This window comes from Lathyrus oleraceus, chromosome 4 (genome assembly GCF_024323335.1).
Source record: "Lathyrus oleraceus cultivar Zhongwan6 chromosome 4, CAAS_Psat_ZW6_1.0, whole genome shotgun sequence".
In the NCBI taxonomy this organism is placed as follows: domain Eukaryota; kingdom Viridiplantae; phylum Streptophyta; class Magnoliopsida; order Fabales; family Fabaceae; genus Lathyrus; species Lathyrus oleraceus.
This window is the reverse complement of record NC_066582.1, coordinates 131,395,056-131,418,564: the sequence shown is the minus strand read 5'-3', so window position 1 is coordinate 131,418,564 and position 23,509 is coordinate 131,395,056. Positions and strand designations below refer to the sequence as shown.

At 34.1% G+C, this 23,509-nt stretch overlaps 2 protein-coding genes across 2 annotated transcripts; both read right to left on the bottom strand.

The window, feature by feature from the left end:
• Nucleotides 1-225: 225 nt before the first annotated feature.
• LOC127074030 (uncharacterized) lies at nucleotides 226-8,269 on the bottom strand. Its single transcript, XM_051015290.1, has 12 exons — nucleotides 7,981-8,269; nucleotides 7,772-7,900; nucleotides 7,452-7,646; nucleotides 5,951-5,998; nucleotides 5,746-5,874; nucleotides 4,453-4,577; nucleotides 3,711-3,821; nucleotides 2,693-2,801; nucleotides 2,349-2,467; nucleotides 1,628-1,781; nucleotides 1,157-1,301; nucleotides 226-679 (listed from the first exon to the last, which is right to left on the bottom strand). Exons 1-12 carry the CDS (start codon nucleotides 8,104-8,106, stop codon nucleotides 615-617), a joined length of 1,455 nt encoding a protein of 484 aa, XP_050871247.1. The 5' UTR covers nucleotides 8,107-8,269; the 3' UTR covers nucleotides 226-614.
• A 1,598-nt stretch (nucleotides 8,270-9,867) lies between these two features.
• LOC127074029 (26S proteasome non-ATPase regulatory subunit 6 homolog) lies at nucleotides 9,868-13,013 on the bottom strand. The gene is made up of 8 exons (XM_051015289.1): nucleotides 12,754-13,013; nucleotides 12,558-12,672; nucleotides 11,494-11,584; nucleotides 11,269-11,414; nucleotides 10,955-11,174; nucleotides 10,740-10,848; nucleotides 10,402-10,570; nucleotides 9,868-10,304 (listed from the first exon to the last, which is right to left on the bottom strand). The coding sequence occupies exons 1-8, from the start codon at nucleotides 12,893-12,895 to the stop codon at nucleotides 10,130-10,132; spliced, it is 1,167 nt and encodes a 388-aa protein (XP_050871246.1). The 5' UTR covers nucleotides 12,896-13,013; the 3' UTR covers nucleotides 9,868-10,129.
• Between the last annotated feature and the right edge of the window lie 10,496 nt (nucleotides 13,014-23,509).

Sequence of the window (23,509 nt, the reverse complement as noted above, 5' to 3'; positions counted from 1 at the left end):
CGTGACATATATTCATTATAAACATATATTATTCATGTTCCAAAAATAAATGGTAAGATTTCAAACTGGAATATTTCTAGAAATAAATGGTAAGAGATGTTTCAAATAGGAGAATTTTTAAGAAAAATATAAACAGAAGGATGTATAAACAAAATGAAACCCTCACACGGCCACATTGACACTTATAATATTTTTAAAAAAATAAATAAATTGAACATAGTCGCATGATGCAAAACTGCTCCATCCATAATTACAAATAAGTGTGTTTGGAAACTATCTCTTTGGTGGTAATCTCACCATGTCTCCATGTGATTTCATGTAAGCTACAAACTTGAACTCTGACCATGAAGAAGAATGATACCTATTGAGAAATTATCAACTTAATCATAGGAAATTTCATGCTACGGACTCAAATATGCACAGACTCCATGATGTCATTATACATTTTCCAAAAATTTAAATAATGGTAAGAAACATCTACTTGTAATCGCCTCTCAATCAATGTGAAACGCTCTTGCCATATTGAAGATGAAGTTATCTTTCTTCAATGCCACGCAGAACTTGCCAGTCAACCAACAAACTAATCAAATGTAGATTGATCCATATCTACCTATTTAGTCTCTCCAAAATAATGTTTTTAATATACCATGTAACCTACCTCTGTGCTGAAGATTTTTATCTGTGAAAACGACAAGTAAGCTCAGAATTAGATATAGCTCAATGAAGAGATATCATAATAAAAAATTGATACACCATAGATTATACAAATAAGAAATCGAAAACATGCGAGGCCGAGGCATTCCTTTTTGAAATGTCAATAGATATTATACAAATATTGGCTTAAATAACTTTTTTAAGTTCTGTAATATATACATTTTGGTCTATGTTTGGATTTTAGTTTATCTAATATTTGTTCATGTTTTCTCTTACACTAATTCCAACATGCATAATATGACATGGTTTAGAAATTTAAAACCAAAACAAGGAAAACAAAAAGCAGTTTTCCTATGTTCTATGAATATGAACACAAACGTTAACAATTTTTTATAGGGATTGAAACTTAAAAAGATGTATAAAGCCTTAAAAATTTAATTAATCTTAAGTTTTTTTGTCATTTATTGTAAACTTTCATTTTAAATAGGAGTTACAGTGGCACCTTTAAATCTACCAGCTTGAGACAAAGCTTCTTCAGCAATGGGTCTCCACTGTTCTGCACAAGAATAATTGATTCCAAGTCCAACACTTAGTCCCCTCAATAGATGCACCGTCCGAAGTATAGAAAACAGTTCTTCTGGGAAAGCCTACCATAACCAAACACAAGAATAAAAATTTTGTGAAGAAAAGGTAGCAGCAAAAAATATTAACAAATTAATTCCTGCTTGTTCCGTGATTATAAATATCATTTATATGTATGCATCAATAGGTGTTGCATTAATCTACAAATCCTTTTAAAGAAAATTTTCACAACCCCCCCCCCCCCCCCCCCCCCCCCCGCATTCCCCTTAGTTTTCTGCAGTTAACATCTTTTTATGCACAGCAAACACCTCCCTCACAGACATTCAAGTTACATCAAGGATGTGTAATCGCTGGAAAAAATGTGGAATGCACATTTGTACTCTAAATGTACCTGAACAGCTATTTTTTTAATTGAAGATTCATCTGAAAAAGGTTGCAGCATTTTCACACCAGGAGGTAATTTTGTATCAAACATTGTCTCTGCCAGTTTAAACATTTCTTGTTGCTCATTTTCACATTTGCTTAATGTATCTATACCAAGCTCCCTGCAAAATAAGAGTAAAAGAAGTAGTTAGTTAATTTGAATTGAATATAGCCACTGATCAATTGTCATTCTCAATTCAAAATTATGTTAAGTCAACTTTCCTCCAATGAAGTCCATACATCACATAATTTAAGTTGATTTAGAATTTTAGCAAAGTCATTTAAGAATGCCGAAGTGCACATACAGTAGTTATTAGATTTTGTGGTTAATGTTTACTATACAGTTCAATCAGACTTTCATATTAATATAGGGTTAGAGCATTCAATTTTAGCAAAGCTAACTTGAAAAGGCCATCAAATTTGGTGCTACTTGTGAAGAATTAACAACTAGTACTTTTTATATTTTCCAACATTCCCATTATCTTCTCTCCTATCATCACCACTCTCTGTTTTTACTTCTCATATCAATCATATTCCACATAAACTATTCTCTCCTCTATTACCAGTAGAACAACTAGTACAGTTGTAACTTGGCATTAGCTAACTATCTATTTCGGTTCTTACTTTCTACAAAATAAGAAAAGACGCATTTGATAAATAAGAGTATAAGACTCAGAAAATATCCGTACCTAAAGCTCGCGGAAGCTCTTACTGAGTCACCATCAGCAATTGCAAGAACGAGATTAGCATAACCAAGCCTCAATTGCTCTGGGAGATCCTTCACCTGTCCATAATCTAGCAAGGCAACCTGGCTCAAGAAAAAATACTAATATTAGGGTGGTTAAAATTAAAAGTTAAAAATTATATTAGGCATCAATATGTAAAACTAAATATCAATATTCTACCCCAAAGTCATTTCAATATGTGATTCCTCTTGATTAAAACATCGACTATTCAATAACAAAAGGATATCGCCCATAGAGAGATAAAATAACATAGAAGAAAATGAAAACAAATTTAAGTGATGACTTGCCTCTGACCCTTTACAAATCAGGATATTTCCTGGATGGGGATCTGCGTGGAAGAACCCACTTTTCAAAATCATTTGACCATATGCTAGAGTCAAGCTTTGAAGAATTTTCCTGCAGGTCCATAAGAAAGTTAACAGTGTAATACACCTGAAACTATATACATAAGTATGAAAAATAATGAATGTAATGAATCTTTCAGAAAAAGTTGGTGTTACTGTTATTAAACTCCCATATACGAAGAAATTAAATTTATTGAAAGATGAATGAGAGCCAAAATTCATCAAATTTGTTTTAGTCATGCAACATTTTGATTTGAGGATCACTATCAGAAGCATAACATATTTGTTATTCGTAGTTATGCCAAATTTATGGTTTAAATGTATAGATTCTGATGAAAGTTGTGGGTTTTAGAGAGGATGAGAGAAATAATAGGACCTTTAAAATTTACTGATGATAATATGATACTAACTTGATAGTAGCTTGATAGTAGCTCGATACAAAAGAATAAACACAAACCCTATTTTATAGGAAGACAGGACTCCTAATCCTAAATAAATAGAGAAATCAGGAAAACGATATAACACTACCTAAGTAATATAAAAACTAATCCTAGGAGATAGCCTAAGACACTAAGATTACAGATTGATCGTACAAGATAAACTAAGATACTCTAACATAACAAAAGAAATTATAAGATATTTCGAATATTCTAACACCCTCCCTCAAGTTAAAACTTACTAGCATTTAAGTTCAAATATGCCCTTAGAAATAAAAAACATAACAACAAAGAGATCTGCAGGAGAGTAAGAGTGACTGGAATTAGAAAGAAAGGAAAAAGTTAAACTACATGAGAGAAGGCCATGAAGAAAAAAATGAACAAATAAGTTTACTTTGATGGTGCAAAATAGACCAGAAAACTACAAGCAAATGTCAAAATCATAGTTCAGGACATGTAAAAGTCATTGACCAAAACAAAAGTAGGGTGTACAAGACTGCTTTCAGGATGGTTCAGGAACTTACTGCTTTGCGGCAGCTGCAACCTTACCATGAGGATTTATGCCTCTCTTTGCTATTTCATCACCGAGGTTCATTATTGGAACCCCGTCAATATATTCCATAACTAGGACCCTTCTGTACAACCAAAGAAGCACATCATTACTACAAAATCTCATTACAAATGAAATAGATGTAAACCAATGCATCTAAATAAAGGCTTAACCAAACGAATACATAAAAGCTTATACATTTATTAAACATTTGACCAAGATTTAATGTGTAACATATAAAGACTTTTTCTGCCCTGAGTTTATTTTCTTCATTGTTTTCAATTCAGTATTGTTTTTATAATAAAGGGGATTTCCGCAATGCAGCACGGCTGGCATGGCAAGCTCAAAAGATAATGATGACATGCTAGATTCACAACATATAATTATAGACCTGATAACAACTGTGTGCAGAAACTAATAGTTCATTACTAGTCACACTTTCCAAGTATTTTATGGTTAATATATTGTCCAAAAACCTAAATGTTCCCTAAATATATAATTGTAAAACTAGTTAGCAAAGAAATAAAATGCATGTGATAAGAAACTTGTAGTGCTAGCACCAAATGCCATTTAACATGTAATTTTGGAGACAAAAGCTTATCCTAAGTCCAATAAATAAATTGTCCACACTCCTCTCTGAAAATAATAAAGATAAGCATTCTCGTACATTATTAATATTCTCTTATCCAGATTATGTAAGATGCTGTGCTGAATACCTAGTAACCATATCTCGTATTACTCTTGGCACCGAAACAGGAGTCCTTCTGTTAATTTTATACAAGAACTTTCTAATCCTTTCCATTGCACTGGCCTCCCTCATGAAGTCAAATTCATATCCAATCTACAATAATTATCATGTAGAAGTTCAGAACCATTAGCATGTCCATGAGGCTATAACCATAGAAAAGAAGCTCAATGATTTACACAACAATAGGCCTAACGGTAGTAAAAGGCTTGAGGTCAGCTTTGTTTTCTCGCTAAAGAATCAACTTGCTGTCAAGTACTCTAGCTCAGTAGTTTAAACAAGGTTTACATGTTACTTAAAGGGAAGCTTGCTCTGATTTCACTAAAGAAGTAATAAGTTGCTTTTGTACAAAACAATATGTAACAAAAACAGACCTGCTAGAGCCTAAATTATTTTTTCCTCCAAAAATCTCATCAGCAACACAAAGTGAAAAAAATGTGTAAGCAATATTTTCAAAATGTTAGGTCAGATTTAGGTTCAAATCAGACAGTCAATAGTTAAACGAACATTCACTCGGACACTACAATCACCTAATTCATAAACATTTTGTTGAGATTCAGTCACAAAATGCTCTAACATATATGTCAGAATGGTTAAATCCTATTGGTAATCAAACTCGGAAAAGAACCAAAGTGTTAACAGCCCAAGTAATTCACCAAAAGGCCTGGACCTAGGTTTGGTATAGGATATGTGCAATGTTTGAGAGCAATGTCGCCAAAAGGGAGGAAAAGAGTACCTGAGAATAAGGGGAAGTCATTTCTACATGTACATAAGTATGGTGGGAAGGAATACAGAGAGAAGTTCTGTTAGGGAAAGGGTGATAACTTTGTTACTTTTGTAGTTTTGTTACATCAGAAGGGTTCCTCTGCTTATATTCTTTAGGCTGAGGGGTGGTCCTCTTCATCGAAGTATCGTCTATTCACTGTTTGTTTTCATCGCCATACTTAAATAATACAACACAGTTTACTTTTTGTCTAGTGAAATTAAGGGAGAGTAATACATCCTGTTTATGGAGAAAAAGGGTTTATTGTGACTAATTGAATTAGAAAGCTTGAGAAACAAATTGAAACTGAAAGCACAAGAAACAAATAAGAACTTCTTCAATACTTTGAAATTGAAAAATAAATCCAACAATGCTTTCCTTCTTAGGTTAAGATGTTATAAGTCAACACACCAGCAAAGCAGGGAGGAAAGAAATAAGTGGGAATTAAATAATCCTGATCTGTGACATGCAAGAGAAATATTGCAATGAAATAATGTACACCTGTTTTTCCATTTCTCGTGTCACCGAATATAGATCAAATTTGATATCTGTTTTTTGCATGTACAAAGCAAAAGCTTGCAAGTTACGGATATCTGTCATCATCAGATCCTGAACTCCAGGATGCTGAACCTATTTGCATGCAAAGTAAATTAGAATCAGAAGTTTACTATGGGATTCAGTCATAAGACTTGTCTAGTTTGTTTACCTTGACAACAACATCACCTTTGTCACCTTTGAGTCTCGCTCTATGAACCTATTACAAAAAACATATGATAATTAACATACTTACATGGTACCAAATCTTAAAAAGAATTTATGTACTGTTACAAAAAAAATTGCTAAGTAATCACCCCGTGAGGATTTATTCGTCATGTGAACATGAATCCCAAGAAACAACACAACTTCTGACAATATGACTTCTATTAAGAAAACATATTTACACGGCTAAAAATCAACATTGGACAATGGAAACAGCTAACCTGTTGAAAATTTGAAACACAATTGTTCACACAATAATTCAGTTAATCAACATGTTCAAAATTGTTCAGCCACCAATTAGAATGAATTGAATTGGCATAATAAAATAGAAATTTAAATAGGAAAAAGAACAAAAAAGTGTGAACATGGCATACAAAGCAGAACTTGTTTAATATCTCAGACATAACCAAACTGTCACTCTTGATTAACTTGAATTCTGCACTGAAAAGTACATGTACAGAGATGGACAGCACAATAGATGTTTACTAATCTAAGTTTATCTTCAAGAGTACCTATACAACTTAAATATGAATTTCATGAAGAACAGTTTAAGAACTGTTGCGTGTACATCGGCCACTGTATCAACGATCATTAGTGAATTTTGCCCATAGGCCCACACTATTTTCTGATTGCCTTAGCCAAGCAACCCACTACCCTAATTTCACCAATCTACCCATTCAAATATACCACCCAAACAACACACCAGCTCTATGACAAACAATCGATCAAATCTAGGATATCACTGGGTAAATCCGGTAGCCACTCCACCTATCACATATCACTCTTGACAACACCCCTGCACACACAAAAATGCCAGTCTAGAATATTATTCCACAAAAGAATAAAAAGGTTATGTCCTAACATTGTAACAGAAAATATCACTTAAAATGATTGCAAATCACAGGCAGGTTAGCACTGTGAACCCCGTTCACAAATGTATCGTCTTTCTCCCACAGCGACCTTAATTATTTTCAACTATGTATCTCCATTTAGCCCAAACACTTATAACCACCTCTGTCTCTAAATGTAGGATCGTCTTGAATATTAACTACAAAATCCTTATCTATCATAACATTAACTAGTTCTCTCTCCTCGACGGTAAACGTTTGTTGGCGAGTCCGGGAGTCATAAGCAACAACAGGATCAATGCTCTAGGACCATAAGAAAGGGAGATGCCTCATCTCCATAAAAAACCTTAAGGCATTATGTATATGGGTCATCTCTCTTATAAATCCAACATCTTGTAACATCATACAACAAACTCAATAACAGTTAATTTTCTTAATTTCCGTGATTTATATACAAAGAATCTTATATTTAGGAACGGCGGTAGTACTTGGGAGTTAAATTGGCCTAGGAAGTATCAGCAACCATTATAGAATTCAAATAATGACTATTAATGAAGACACATATAAAAATGAGTTGAAATGGGTGGAAGTAAAGTGGACCTGAGCAATTGAAGCGGAACCAAGAGGCTCAACATCAAACCTATCAAACACATCATCAATACCCAGTCCCAACTCATTCTCTAGCACAAGTTTAACCGTATGAAAAGAGGTTGCAGGAGCTTGATCACAGAGCGTAACAAGCCTTTTCACCCATGCAGCAGGTGCCAAATCCGGTTTCCCTACAATTTGCGCAATCTGATTACAAAGAAACACAATAAAATCAAGACGAGAAACAAAATGCAGGACATAAAATAAATCAAAAATCAAAATTGCATGTAAAGTAAAATCAAGTCCAACTGAACCAAAAGGTTAAGAAAAACCTTGAGGAAGAAACCACCAAGGTCAGAGCACATAGAGAAAATCTTATCAGCGGCAAGCTCGTGCTGTCTTTCCCACATTGCTTCTTGTTTCAGCACATCCTTCTCGAAATTCACTCTCAATTGAAAAACCTGAAATACGAATGAATGAAGCAAATTCGAAAACCATAGTTGAATGAATGTAGCAATTGTTGAAAGAGAAAGAGAGAGACCTTGTATCCGGTGTAAATATCAATGGCTCGAACCCAGAACTGGAAAGAACGTTGCAAAGGGCGAAGCTGAAGGGAGAGTTTTTGTTTTACATCGTTGAGATCGAAGACGATAGGAGGAGGCAACATAACTTAACTAGCTACACTACACTACACTACACTGCAATGGCTCGTATATGAAATAATGTAAACGAACACGTTCTCAAAAGTGTGGCTCACAAGCCACGTTGTGATTCTCTTTAACTGCTGGGTTTTGGTGACCTTACAATCGTAGCTACAGAACCTTTTTTTCTTTAGAATTTTAGATAACTTTTTCTTTAACTCTTTTTTACTCCATTTGTCTGTCTACATAGAAATTATATTTTGTTTGTTTGCCAAAAAAAATGTTTTGTTTGTTTATATTTTTTCTATGAAATTATATTGAATTTTCCATTATATAACTATTATATATTTATATAGATTAATTACTATACACATGTAAAAAGATTTACATTGACGATTCATCATCATCTATTTATATTATTTTATAGATTTTTAAAATAAAAATCAAATTTATTTTAATATTCAACTTCTAAGATTAAATTTTACTCTGTTAATATATTTCAATTAAATTCTTGTTTATAATAACACTTTTATTTATTTTATTTATGACAAAGAATTTTTTTTATCTAGTTTGTGAAAATTGGATACAAGAGTACAAAAATTCATAGAATACAATGTATATATAATGAAATTTTGAAACTAATAAATATTAAAGTCCCTTCCAACTTTCAACCACCGTTAAATTTGTTCACGTATTCATAAAAATAAAATAAAAACTAAATTAACGTCAGTAAAATAATCTATCATAGAACAAATTAATTAGATAAATACAAATGTTTTTAAAAAGACAAAAAAAAACAATTAATAATAACAGTTAATTGTTAATATTATATTTATACCCTTTAACATGTCTTGAACCCTAATCATTATAATTAAATGAGAAATCTCCTATCTACTTTTTTTATATATTTCACTCCCAATCGATTCCTTCTTTATTTTATTTTATTTTAAATAATGCACAATTTTTAAGAAAATAATTAAACATATTAATTTTAATGATAAAATAAATATTATTTATTAGAATATCCATATAATTATAGTTAATAGAGTATTAAAAAACTAAAAAATAATAAATATGAATATAATAATATAAAGAGAAAAAGGAGTATGTACTGACAATATAAAATATTTTGATTGGATGTAAGTGTAATATTTCTTTACACTAACAATGCACTACCTTTAACCTCTAATATAAAAATAATAATAAATATTGCATTGATATTACAAATGGACAATTATATTAAGACAAACAAAAAATAAAAATTAGACAATTTTTATGAGTTATCTTTCTCCAAATATCTCTCCATTTCTTTTAAGACTTGAGAAATGAATTAGACCAATATCTCTCCATATCAAAAGACTTGAGAAATGAATTAGACCCAAATCACCACATTGTGTATTTGTTTGCAATTCCAGCCCACCCTAGGCAATATGCTTATCATTTATGGATGTTTCTAAGTCAAGGGACGGTTATTGCAATCAGAAGACACTTTTAGATCATAAATAACTCGGACGGCAGCAGGCTGCAATGATGCCATTTTGTCCTACTGCGTAAAACTCTTGCATTCAACAATAATATGTGCAAAGGTGCGATCGAATTTAAAAGTACTATTCAAGCACAGCCACTTTGAACCTGATTCAATCAGGTACAACTAGCGACTGCAAGCAACACGGTAAACATGTAAACCGGGGCAGGGAAAAGTTGTGCGCTCCTGGATAAATTAGGTGACCAGAGTTGTGTGGAAATTTTGCCATGGAATTGGGCAAATCACAATGACAGAACAAAAATGAGAAACTGAACAATACCATAGCTAACAAGTATACATTCAAACACTAAATTTGTCACAAAAATAATGAAATTGTTTAAGATATAACTCGAAATGGATTCAGATAATTCAGCCAGCTTGGGTGTTCATTAATTTGGAAATCAAATGGACTACAGAAATGTCATGTCTCAAGACCCCGCCTAGTAAAATGCATTCAACAGGATGTCCCCTTGATATTGCCAGCATCTCTGCCTTTCAATACACCTTTTTAATTGTAAAAACACCTAAAGATCAATCACACGCGACAATTTCTGGATCCTGTTCAACAAGAAGTCCCCTTGCTTAATAGTTGCCTGGTAAAGAGCATTCTTGGCATCAGGGCGGTTGGTTTCAAGAACGCCTGCAACCTTATCGATCTTGCAATGAAGTTTCCCAGCTGCGATAAAACGTGATAGCTCCCTGAAAACAAATTAATGTAATGAGTTTGCCACCAACAACATTCTAACACATAAAAATGCTAAACAAAAAGTGAACCATTTGAGATGCATTCACTTACACATCAATGAAATCCACGGATACTCCAAATGCTTTTGCCATGGCCTCAATTGTCACACTCTTGTAAGATTCCAAAAACTGGGAATATATAACAACTCTGATCTCTCTCATGTAATACCTGAAGTGTGAATGCAAATAGCGATCCAACTTAATTTGCTCCGTCAAACCAGCTGAAAAGAATTACAAAATGAATCAAAACTGTGAACATGGCACTAAAAAGATTGAAATGATTTATTTGCGAGTACTTGTTCTCAAATTATAACAAACAAAAACTAACTTTTCACAAAGCGTCTTGTGTGAAATCGCATAAATACTGAGTTTCATACAGCGTCTACTCACCAAATGCTGAGAAGAAAGACTTGTATTGACAATCATATAGGGAGTTCAAAAACTCTGACAGATGTGGGATTTTGCCAATCACTGTCAAGATCTCAGGAGCATCCACTACCTGATGCAAATTAGCTTAAGTTGATGCATAATATAACCCAATAAACAATGAACAGTTAAAAGAAAAGGATTAAAGGTGTAAAGGCAACGTGAAAAAATAGAGGTACCTTTTGCTTTAAGGAAACTCTATCCAGTGTTATGATGCTTGTCAAAACGGTGTAAAATATAAAGGTGTCATATGGAAAAAGTTCATAGGTTGTAAAGGTTGAGATAGAATCCAAAAACAATGTTGCAGCCTTCTCAAAATTTCTAGTGGACATGCAGTAGAGGCCTTCATACACTTTCAGCCGGTTCTTCCTTTCCCAATCACCACCTTCTTCAAACAAGCTGTAATAATGTTGCAAACAGTTAGAAAGCCATCGGTTAAATCAAAAACATAGCAGAGGATAAAACTACAGATATATGAGATTCAAATAATTACCTTTTAGCTTTGTCAATACTTTTGGAAATTAGATCAAAATCCATGTCAAAGAAACCAAGCTGCAGCGTGTAAAACACCAAGTCCATCTTCTGCCCCACTGCAACAGTCTTGGTTTCTGTTATCTTGAGATGTTCCAGGGCTTTCTCCTAATACATGGGGTAGAGTGATGACTTGATTCCAGCAGCATAAAGGAGATGAGCAATAAACTATAAATGCAATGCATACCTTGTCCCCAATCCGGATGAAAAACAAGGATTTTGCCAAGTGAGCCTCGCGGACTTCACTCTCACCTAAGTTTTCCTCGGCATCGGCAATCCTAAAATGAGACATTCACATGGACTATCATAAGTGCAAGGATAATTAAATTTGTCACTTTTCAAATAACAGCTTGTATCTCAAGGAATTGCAATTAGAAAGAAAAAAAAAACAATTACTACGACCCAGCCTTGGTATTTATCATTCTCCCAGTATTTTAGGTTTTCGAATTGTATTTGCTGAGTTGAAATTTTCCATATTTTCACTAAAAAAAATTAATTATCTTTTCTATGCTGAAAATGAAGAGCAGTAAGTCCTACAAAGTATGCGGGTTCTAGCAATAGATATGTCGTACTCCCATAAACAGGTCAAATTCATCAATCGATAAAATTCTATTTCTAGGTTCTCTAGCAACATGCAGATATAATTTCATAGAATCACTATTGATAACCTCTCACAGTCACAGCCAAATAACAAAGATACAAAGAGGGTTAACTTTACGCCATCTTCAGTATGGTAGCACCATTGCATCTTTTCCTAAAATATGGAGGGCATGGATTACAGTTCTACTGTGTCTGCTGCTCTCCCAGGGTGAAAATGAAATAATTTGGTCAATCATATCTCATTCTTAACTCGCCCAAAGAAAACAAACATGTCAAAATCAATTTTACACCTCTAGAATTGCTTTAGACTCATCCAAGATGAAAACCAAACATACAGCAGCTAAAAGAATCAACTTAGTTCACAACCTCAGTAATGACAGTGGTGATGATTAAGATCAATAACCAGCAAAACATATGAACAGAGAAACACTTACCAAATCCATCCATTAGTACAATTCAGCTAAGCAAATCTCATATAATATAGTTAATTGAAAAAATAAACATCAAGGAGAAATCAGTGTGCTGTACTTAGATGGTAACCCTATTATTATAAAATTTTCTGCAATTCAAAATCCGAAATTTTCAATTGGGGTTTACAGCACCCAACCCCAAAAATCTCAAGGTAAGAAAAAAAGCGAAAGAGAGACTCACTTTTCGTCAAGCTTCTTAAGCTCATCGTCAATTTTAGCACGCATAGAGTCCAAAAGGGCACGATCCATATCCAAAACAGAATCGGCGACTAGGGTTTCGTATAAAGGGACCATATCTGTACAAAACAAAAACACAAAAGGGAATTAGGGTTTATATAGAATAGAAAATAGTTGAAAGAAGAGGAAAAGATTGAAACCATGATCCTTGACGAATGTGAAGACATCCTCCTTGAATCCAACTTTGTCAATGTCTTGAACATCGGGTTGTTTGAGGAGGAAAAGCTTGTCGGCGAGGACAAGTTGTGGCTGCTGAGACTCTTCTCCTTCCGATGATGCCATTGCCGCTTATGCTTCACCGCACGATGCAAATCTAACTCTCTTTCACAGGTCGCCAAAGTGTTGCTCAAGACAAGTATCAAGCTCTTAAAAGTTTTTTGTTAAGTTGAAAATGATGTAATATTAAGGGTTTTTTTCTCCTTATTATAGAGATATCTTTAATCCAATTTTTAAGCATAAGGCAACGACAAAATTTAAATATCCAATTTTTTTAAAATTATATATCAAAATAATCAAATTTTTAATTTATTTATCAAAGGATTTAATTGAAATACTTTGACAATGTAAAATGATTTTACACCGTCAATTAATCTTAGACGTTGGATATGGAAATAATGTTGATTTTTATTTTTAAAACCTATAAAATAATGCAAACGAGTGATGGTGATGAATTGACAGTGTAAAACTTTTTACATTGATAGTGCATAATAATTAATCCATTTATCAAAATAACCGTGTTACGTTTAAGATGAGGCGTCGATCCTTACGGCGTATGTATTAGATTTTTATATTCAATTGACATATACATGCAAATGTAGGAGTATAGACCACTTTAATTGGCGCATACATGTAAAGAAGATAAAGGAGTAGTCATGTACAGTAGCTCATGCATGTAAGAAAAATAAAGGAGTAGTCACATGCAATGACGCATGCTCCTACAAGGTATATGCATGCGCCATGATGAATGACGCATATGTTTAACTAATCAGGATTGACGTCTCCTCTTGTCGTCCAACTGAAACATGTTTAGTTTGATAAATAAATTGAAAACATGGTTATTTTAGTATATAATTTGAAAAAATTGATTATTTCAAAAAAAATCACAAAATAAAGTGAAACTTTCTTATTGATTCAAAATATATTTTTTTTTAAAAGGAAATTTCTTTTTCACCTTTATTGGTTCTTCTAAATCTTTGACGGAAAATAAAAAATGTTTTATAATTTTTTAGATGTATCTTCAAACGCACTATTACCACACAAAATAAGCGCAAATGTTTGGTCTTCCCTCACTTTGCCAAAATTTAATTCGGAGATGCATCTTTGTATGTGTTTTAGGGTTTGTCTGCGAATGTATTTCTGGATTAATCTTTATTTTCAAATTCAAATGTTTTTTCAGAGACGCATCTTCAAATGTGTTTAATTTATATATAACGCGTGCAGACAAACCATCTTCTCCTTCTTCATTTTCTGAAACTTTTACAAACCCCATTGGAATTCGTGAGCATCATTTTTCCAATCAATGTCCTAAGGAACAATAGTGCCTCTAATTCAATAGTACCAATCCTAACTCACTGCATACTACATTCAGTATTTTTCATCCTCATCAACACTTTCTTGAGTAATTTTTTCATTTTTTTTTATATTTGATTAATGTATTAGATAAAATAGTTAGTTTTAAATTAGGTAGTGGTGACATTTGAAATAGGTAGTTGTTAGAGACATGCATTATGATTTGGTTGCATTTTGGGTTGTTAAGGCAATAGTGATTTTTCTGCCATTGTTGCAAACATGAGCTTTTTCGGAGATGCATCTCTGAATTGTATCATTGCTAGTTTTTAGAGATGCATATCCGAAAATGTCTTGGAGTTGTAATCGGATGTGTTTTTATCATATTTTTCAAGAAAAATGGATGCAAACAACGACAACAGAATAAGACTCGAATGTGAAACCAAGCACGCGTTCGTTCGACAAGAGAAAGCTAGACTTCAGAATGAGCATGCCAGAGTTAGGCGGGGAACCGTCCATTTGCCTTTTGATGCGGAAACATCGACTTTTAGGAGTCGTTTATCACATGGGTCATCGTCTCATGAGCACGTCTCCCTTGCTCACGTTGATTGGGAGGAAGCTTCTGTTGGAGATAATGATGTCTCTCCACTTGCAGACCCTTATCTAGTAAGGCTCTCTGACACCTCTTTACTGATATACTGTATAGATTATTGTGTTGGGCATATCTGGACCGAAGAGGTATATTTTTTAACGCTTATTATTTATATGTTTTAAACAAATTCCTTGCGATTGGTATTTTTTTGGCAATTGACCCAATGGATGCCTTAATGCAATGCGAGCAAACTAGAGGTGCTTAGGAAAAAATTCCATACTTGCAGAAACTATATGAAGATAACTTGGAGTTGGCCAATGATGCCAATGGCGATTATCTACATGTTACCTACCACCGGGAGTGTGCTTTGAGGTGTTACCTCATATTCTTGGTCGGCACATTCATGTTTGTGGACAAAAGTGCAACTTACGTCGATGTGGCATATCTTAAGTACTTCATCGACTTGTCGGTCATACACGAGTGGAACTGGGGGACCGCGTGTTTGGTATACATGTACTCCAAGCTAAGTGAAGATTCTCTTTGGATGACAAAGCAAATGACAGGCTACTGCATCATGCTGATGATAACTTTTGTAACCACTAATAATTTAAATATCACTTTTTTCACTTGTTACTAATGTTTATTTTCTTACTCATTTATAAAGATGGATCATATCCCACTTTTCACCGCCTACACGGGTTTGATCGTGTGTTAGAGTATACTAAGGAATGACCACGTGCTTGCTTATATTGCCTGCGCATATGGAATGATGTTGTGTGGTCGTTTCGTATGTATATTGATCGAACTCAACATGATGACATCGACTGGACACCATACACCACTCACCAAAACATTGTGGCCTTCGAACACATTTCATTTTACTCTAGATGGGTGGCATGTGGGACGAACCTAATGTATAGATATTTGTCAAAGTGATGCATGCATCAGTTTGGATATGTGCAGATCATTTTGAGATCCCCCCTTCATGTCTGCTCCTAACAACATTATCCTCATACATCTCGATGATATACTGGCAGATTACGAGAGTCAACTGGTACTAGAGGAGTATCGGTGTATCTCATTCACAACTTAGTGCTCTTATATGGACGATTGCATGACTTAGTTTTATAGTGTGCCACGCCTTGTTATGACACCAGACGCTCCTGGATGTCCACATAAGCCTACTCATGAGGAGATCCTAGTGAATGAACAGGTAAAGGATGACCATGCCATTGATCTATTGTTGATCTGTCAAAATATTATGCTGATTATGTATGGGGGCATAGAGTCTGGGATGTTTGAAAAAGGTGGAGATGATGTGGTTTCCCTAGCATGTTCCATTCTTACTTTGACATGGAATGCCCTGGGTTACCGGCGACAGAGGAGGAACCAATGGGGTTAGGATTAGGCATACACGGTGGTTTATGCTTTTATTTGTATTTTGGGAATTTTTTGTATTATTTTCCATACTTCGAGAATAATATTTGTGATATTTTAGATTTTTTTTAGTTAATGCATTACATTGTTCTATGATGTTCGTGTTTATTAATGTTTGAATCAAATTAGGGCAATGTTAGTTGAATTAAAATGACTTTGAATTTAAAAAAAAACTTAGGACAATATTTTTGTCCAAGATGCATGCAGGTAAGTTTTCGGAGATGCATCTCTGAATTCACCCCAAAAATATTCGCAGATGCATATCCTGATCAATTTTTGAAAAAAAATGGGGTGGCTACTTGATTTACGAAGGATGGGGTGGTTTCAGGTGCGTCCAGAGATGCATCTCCAAAAATACATGAGGGTAATTTTGGATTTTCATAGGTGTGAGCCACACCAAAATGGTGGGGAAAGAAATCCCCTTAATAAAATGTAGACGTCAATAGTAGGATTGGGTCAAGGCCCAATTCAAAATCTATTTACTTATGATCGCGCGAGTGCGCAGTAACCAATAATACATAAGATTGAGTCTTCTGATTGATTAATAATCATCACTAATGACATAACCTATATAGAAATAGGTTAACCGACAGTTTTGAAAAATCCACGGGTTAAATGTTTGCTTTGATATATATATATAATTCAAAAACTTATTTGAAATAATTTTCTCTCTTTAGAAAAAAATATTTTCTAGACTGCGTACATTCTTGAATTAAGATGAAACTTGCAAGAAAATGAAACATTGTAATGTTTTATTCAAGAACATTAAACGTGAATTAAGAACAAGAAAGTGTTATGATATAATTCATGTTAGTTACTTGGTTATCAAGTTTGTTTGTTTGTTATACTAGCTACTTGGGTTATAAGTAATCTATCGTATATAAATACATATATAGATAACTCTCAATATAACAATTCAATACAATTATTTTCATTTTCTCTCTCATTGCTTCCTCACCTAAGTGAATTAACACTAACAAATTGGTATCTAGAGCTTCTAGTTCATTCTTCTTGATTGAAAATTCAAGAATTGCACGTCAGTGGTCGTGTTTCTAGGGATTATGAATCTTATTTACTGTAAAGATGAATGGTAGTAATTGCATTCCCAATTATCTTCCAATTTGTGATGACGAAAATTGGATCTGATGGAGAAAAGAAATGTATTCATTATTTGGTTTTCATGAAACCTTATAAGTGGTTACTAATGGTGTTCCTAAGCTTGCTGACAATGCAAATAATTCTCAAAGAATCATTCACAAGGATGTCAAGAAGAAAGATTGCAAGGTTGCATTTTATATTCAATCTATAGTGTGTAGCACGAACTTTGATCGGATTTCTCATGTTAAATCGGTGAAGGAGGCATGAGATATTCTTGCCAAGTATTATGAAGGTGATGAGAAGGTTAAAGTTATCAAGTTGCAGACACTGCAAAGGCAGTATGAGTTACTAGAGATAGGAGAAAATGAAAAGGTTGTAGGTTATATCTCGAAGGTGCAAAATCTTGTTCATCTCATGAAAGGTTTTGGTGAAGTCCTAATTGATAAGATGATATTTGAAAAGGTAATACATACATTAACCTTTCACTTTGCTCATATTTTCATAGTCATTTAAGAATCCAACAATCTTGAAACCTTAAAATTAGAAGATTTGGTTGGTTTGTTAGAGGCACATTAATTAAGGATTTTCAAAAGGAAAATGGTTCAAGGTTCGATACGAGCACTACAGGACCAAACATGGAAGAAGCATGATGGTTCCAACATGTTTAAGGGAAAAAGAGACAAAACTCAAAGCAAGAAGTCTTGGGTGAATCCTCAAAAGTATAAGGTTGATGATAGGTCTTTTGAATCCTCGAAAAGAGTATAAGGAACCTTATATCAGAAAGAAAAACAAGAGAAGAAAAGTGTGTAATGTTATAACTGTTAAAAGTGAGATCACTTGGCCAATAATTGCTTGTACAAGATAAACAAGGGAGTGACAAAAGGAAATGATTATTAAGGAGTAAACCTTGCACGTCAAGATTCAGATGATTTTGAAGGTATAAGGCTTATGGATCCAGTCGCAGATGAACATGTTAGACGAGGGCAACGATCTAGAGGGGTAAATAGATCATAAATAAAATTTTGATTAAAAATGTTTTTTTAAAAATATTTTTTATGGCAAGCGAAAGCGATACCGGATCGACACTCGTCCATCCGAAACTGTTATCGGAAGAATCAGATATGCGTATTAAACCATAATGAATTGAAATAAACGTATACCTTTTGACGTCGACATCCTTACCACTTTCATTTTTGTCTAAGTTCCTGTTAGTGGGCATTTAAGTGTCGATTGACTTTGCATTTGCCATTCCGAAGCATTTAAGCAACTCTTGGCAATATTTTGATTGACACACAACATCCCTTCTTTGAGCTATTTGATTTGAATTATGATAAAGTAAGTCAACTCTCCCATTAGACTCATTTCAAAATTTTCATGCATTAACTTTGATAATCTTTTGATCAATTGCATGTTAGTAAAATCAAATATAATATCATCAACATAAATTTGAAATAGTTTGAAATCTTTAGAGCATGCAAAATCTAGAAAAAAGGAATAAAGCCTATATGCGGGCAACCAAGGCATAAGTTTCCTCGTAATTTATGTCATTCTCTTGGTTATATCCTTGAGCCATTAGTTGGGCCATGTTCCTTGTTACTCCATTTTCGTCAAATTTAAATCGAAAACCCCACTCAGTGCTTATAACTTGATGATCTTGCGGAGGTGGGACAAGGTCCCACACATTATTTCTTTTAAATTGATTTAACTCATCTTGCATGGACATAAGCCAATGCTCATAAATTAAGGCTTTTTTTTTGCTTTTTTAGGTTCAATTTTAGACACGAATGCAAAGTGATAACATAATTTACTTATCTTAGAGTGTGTGGTTATGCCTTTGGTGATGTCTCCAAGAATGTTATCGATTGGATGGTCTTTGGTAGTCTTTCGAGCAAAGGAAGGTTATCCACTTCATTTGGACTCTCTTCCTTCTCTTTTACAGGTTCATCATTTTCCTCCTTCTCATGTTTCACCGCCTCAAGGTGATAAATTACTTCTTCATTATCTTTGAGTATGTCTTATGAAGATACACTTGCATCATAAAAAGAAATACATTTCCCAACATTTCTCGGATAAGATTCATCAAAAGTGACATGCACAGACTCTTCAATAGTAAGTAATCTCTAAACTACCATTACCAAGTATATCACCCTTATTATTGTCTTGGTAGGTTACATAACCCTTCTTCTTTGGCGTGAAGTCAATGAATAGGGAAATGTCACTTGTCATATGCCTCTAGCATCCACTTTCGAGAAACCATATTCTCTCCATGGAGCCAAGACATTCAACCTACAAGAACAAACAAGAGTGATAGGTACCCAACATTCATTGGGTCCTTAAGAGTGAGTGTAAATATTGTTTCACTTAGGCAACCACTTAAATACACCTTCAGGAACCAAGTATCTCCTAAATTTGTATTTTGCAATGGTATGACCTTTCTTGTAACAATAATGCAATGAGTGTGGCTTTTGCTATTTGGTTCCCTTATAACAAATTTATACTTTTTGTATGCTACATTTAAAGATATTTTAAATTTTGTTGGATCAATAGCAAAGGTAAAATTTGATTCTAAATCCTTGTTCAATTTGGCTTTTAGAGTAATAACTTATTTTTGCCAAATGTGACAAGTTTCACAACCAAACAAAGAAGACTTCTCATCCTCAATTTTAACTTTTTGAGTCTCTAACATGGTTCGCTTAATAGCTTCCATTTGTTTTTCCATTTCTAAAATCTTGACTTCTAAGTATGCAAATATTATTTTATTTGATGCCAACCTTTTAAAAGCTTCTTTAGCTTCAAATGTAGATTTTCAAAAGTAATTTGTAAATCAGAATAATACATTTTATTAATAAGTCCAGATTTGGAATGAGTTACATTCTTCTTCCTTTAATTGGTCATGAAGCAAAAAAATTCCATTTCATCGCATTCACTTGAGCTACTCGCCTTGGAGGATTCGATATCATTATTTCATGCAATGTATGTTTTTCTAGGTTTGCTAGACTTCTTTTGTCGATCCTTTCTGTTATCCTTCTTAAGCAATGGAAAATCCGGCTTGTAATGACCGACTCTTCCATAATTATAGCATGAACCTTTAGATTTTTCCTTCTTACTCTCATATTGCTTTAAGGTATTTTATTGCCTTCTATGGTTGATGAGATTTTTGTCAGAATATTTCACTTCGTGTCTCTTAATATACTTATGATACCTTCTAACAAACAACTCCATTTCCTCATCATCCAAACACTCTCCATCATTAATTCCATTATCATTTTGCTCTATAGTAAAGGACCGCAAGAGCAATTGACTTCTTGTCTAGTTCCCTTTCCTTGTTCTTTTACTTCTTAATCTTATTCTCATGCTTCTCCAAGCAAATGAGCTCTTGCTCATGTTCTTCAAGCTTTCCAAACAAAGCAGTAATATCTAATGTCAAGAGATTGTTAGCTTCCTTGATTATGGTGACCTTCGGTTGTCATTCCCTATTAAGACATCTTAAAATTATGTTATTGACAATTTCATTGGAAATCGACTTATCAAGTGCATTCAAATGGTTTACAAGATGAGTGAACCTCTTTTTCATATTGGTAATTGTTTCACCATGTTTCATATGAAAGAATTAAAACTCTTGGTTCAAAGTATCGATTATATCTTGTTTAACTTCATTTATGCCCTCATAGGCAACTTGTAATGAGTCTCGCATAGCTTTAGGGGGTGTACAATGAGAAACACGATAATATTCATCAACTTATAAAGCTGACATGAGAATATTTCTTGCTTTCCAATCACATAACTATTTTTTCTCATCATTCGCGTTACATTATGCTTCCAGTTTAGGTACAACAACACCATCCGCATTGGTCATTGTAACTTCAAAAGGACCATTTTGGATGGTGTTCCATATATTTCTATCAATATAATTGATATGGACACGCATACAATCCTTCCAATAACCATAGTTTTTGCCATTGAAAACACGTGCTCTATGATGCGTGCTTTTCGCAAGTATACGAACGCGTCAGAGTAATATAAAAGATTGTCGAATCCACAGAGACCAAGTGTCAAGCTATCGTTATTTGTTGTTATGGTGTTTATCAAAGGCAGTCAAAATAGGTGTTTTTCGTAGTGTGCAATGAAAACTAAAGTATTTAAATAGATTTAATTAATAAAGACATGGTCGAATGTAATTCACATAATCAATTGATAATCCAAGTACTTGCTAATAGAACTACTTATGGGCAATGTTTCCTACTTTGAAAAGAACTAATTTAACAGGAATTGTCGCTTTTGCGTATTCAGAACCGAGTTGTACTCCCTAATCAAACCCTCTTATTGTCACTTATAAAAAGGAGTGCATTGCGTTAGAGTAGTAAACCTATTTTTAAGAAATATAGTATCTTGACTAAGTTGAAAAGTATTATAACCTGGACTTCTTAACCAAAAGAGGTTCTTACGAACCAGACTCTAAACTTATAAACGCGTCCGAAAATAGTTTTAAAATCTATTTTCTTCTTAATGTTAAAAACTCCTAGTGAACTAAACAAAACGCTTTCGCTGTTTTTGAAATAGTTAAAAACAATTAAGTTTATAAAGACGTTGGACGGCTTTCGATCTTACCCAACGGAATTGAAGTGCGGGAAAACTTAATTTGAAAGTTAAAATAGCCCTTAAGTGTTTCTACGAACAATTGTACGGATTATCGGTTCAATTACGATCCTTACATTCTAACCTTTTAGATATAGTTAGACATGGTAAAATAAAAGTGCATTAATTTAAATAAAAGTAGTGCGAGTGCGGAAAATAAATAAAAGTAGTGCGAGTGCGGAAAGTAAATAATTTAAAGCGAGTGCGAGGAAATAAATAAAGTAAAAGCGAGTGCGAGGAAATAAATAAAGTAAAAGCGAGTGCGGGAAATAAATAAAGTAAAAGCGAGTGCGAGGAAATAAATAAAGTAAAAGCGAGTGCGGGAAATAAATAAAGTAAAAGCGAGTGCGGGAAATAAATAAAGTAAAGACAAGAAATAAAAACCTGCTCCAATCGGAGGGCTGAGTAAATTGCAATGCGAAAAAGAAAATGGCGGCAGGATTAACTTCCTTCCAAAGTGCTCCAAACTCGATTACAGACTCTATCACAGACTTGATGACACAATTGTGGTAACACTCCAATGCGAAGCGATTACCACTATAAAATACTGAATATATGCCTAAGTGAAACAAAGTTGCTTCTGAGTTTGCCTCTGCTCTAAGTTTGGATGATTGTAAAAGTGAATTCGCGTTTCTATTTATAAGCAAGTAAAAAGATGGAAATGACTTGGATGCCCTTCAACTTGAAGATAGGAGGGAACCGTTTTTCCTCTTGTGGCGCCCGCCACAAGGCCATGGCGCCCGCCACAAGGCCAAAGTGAGGCGCCTTAGTGGATGTAGTGGGGAAACGTGGGAATTGAGGGAAGTTGAATTTGACACGTCATGGCTTGGTCTGTGGCGCCCGCCACTGGGTAGGCCATAAGCACAAAATGCTGAATTTTAGGGTTTTTAGCTCCTTTTCTCGATCGGGGCTCCGATTAAAGTAAAAACCTGAAAATAAAGGAAAACACAGTAATAACACAACAAAATGACAATAAAACAACTAGAATGCATGTGAAATCGGAGTCGAAAATACGTAAATTTTAGTGTTATCAAACTCTCTCACACTTAAACCTTTGCTTGTCCTCAAGCAAAACATTATAAAGCTCATGAAAGAAAAACCGGTGTAAACGAGTGCTTCAGGTAGAAATTCTAAGTTCAAGTCGGGATGCAGTGATAGGTACTAACTGAGTGAACTAAGGGTATCATGATGACACTAATCCGCGAATACGGACATAAACTTCATTCCTATATTAACCAACCCATATTATCCCACAATACCTAGGCATGCCTCTTCATCTCTTTTTGTGTCATTTTCATTCAGGCGCAATCACATTAAGCCCGTTATCCGTACATGTTTCATAGTAGAGTGGCCTGTTAGTGATTATGATCAGAGCTTGGGGTTTCTGGCACATAAACATGTGTAAACCCTTTTATTGGACCCAACTATAGTTGTGGGGGATCGGATCGTAATCCGCCCTACCGAGTTCAGTGCCAGATACCTCTGAACCAACTAGCAGTGGGTACTGCTTTTCTTTTTCTTTTTGTAGCAATTTTTTTACAATTCTTTGGTTTAAATGACTTTGTGAGGGTCACCTATACCGGAGTTGCCTTTTTGCTTTATTTTACTTTTTGTTTTTTTGGATCATT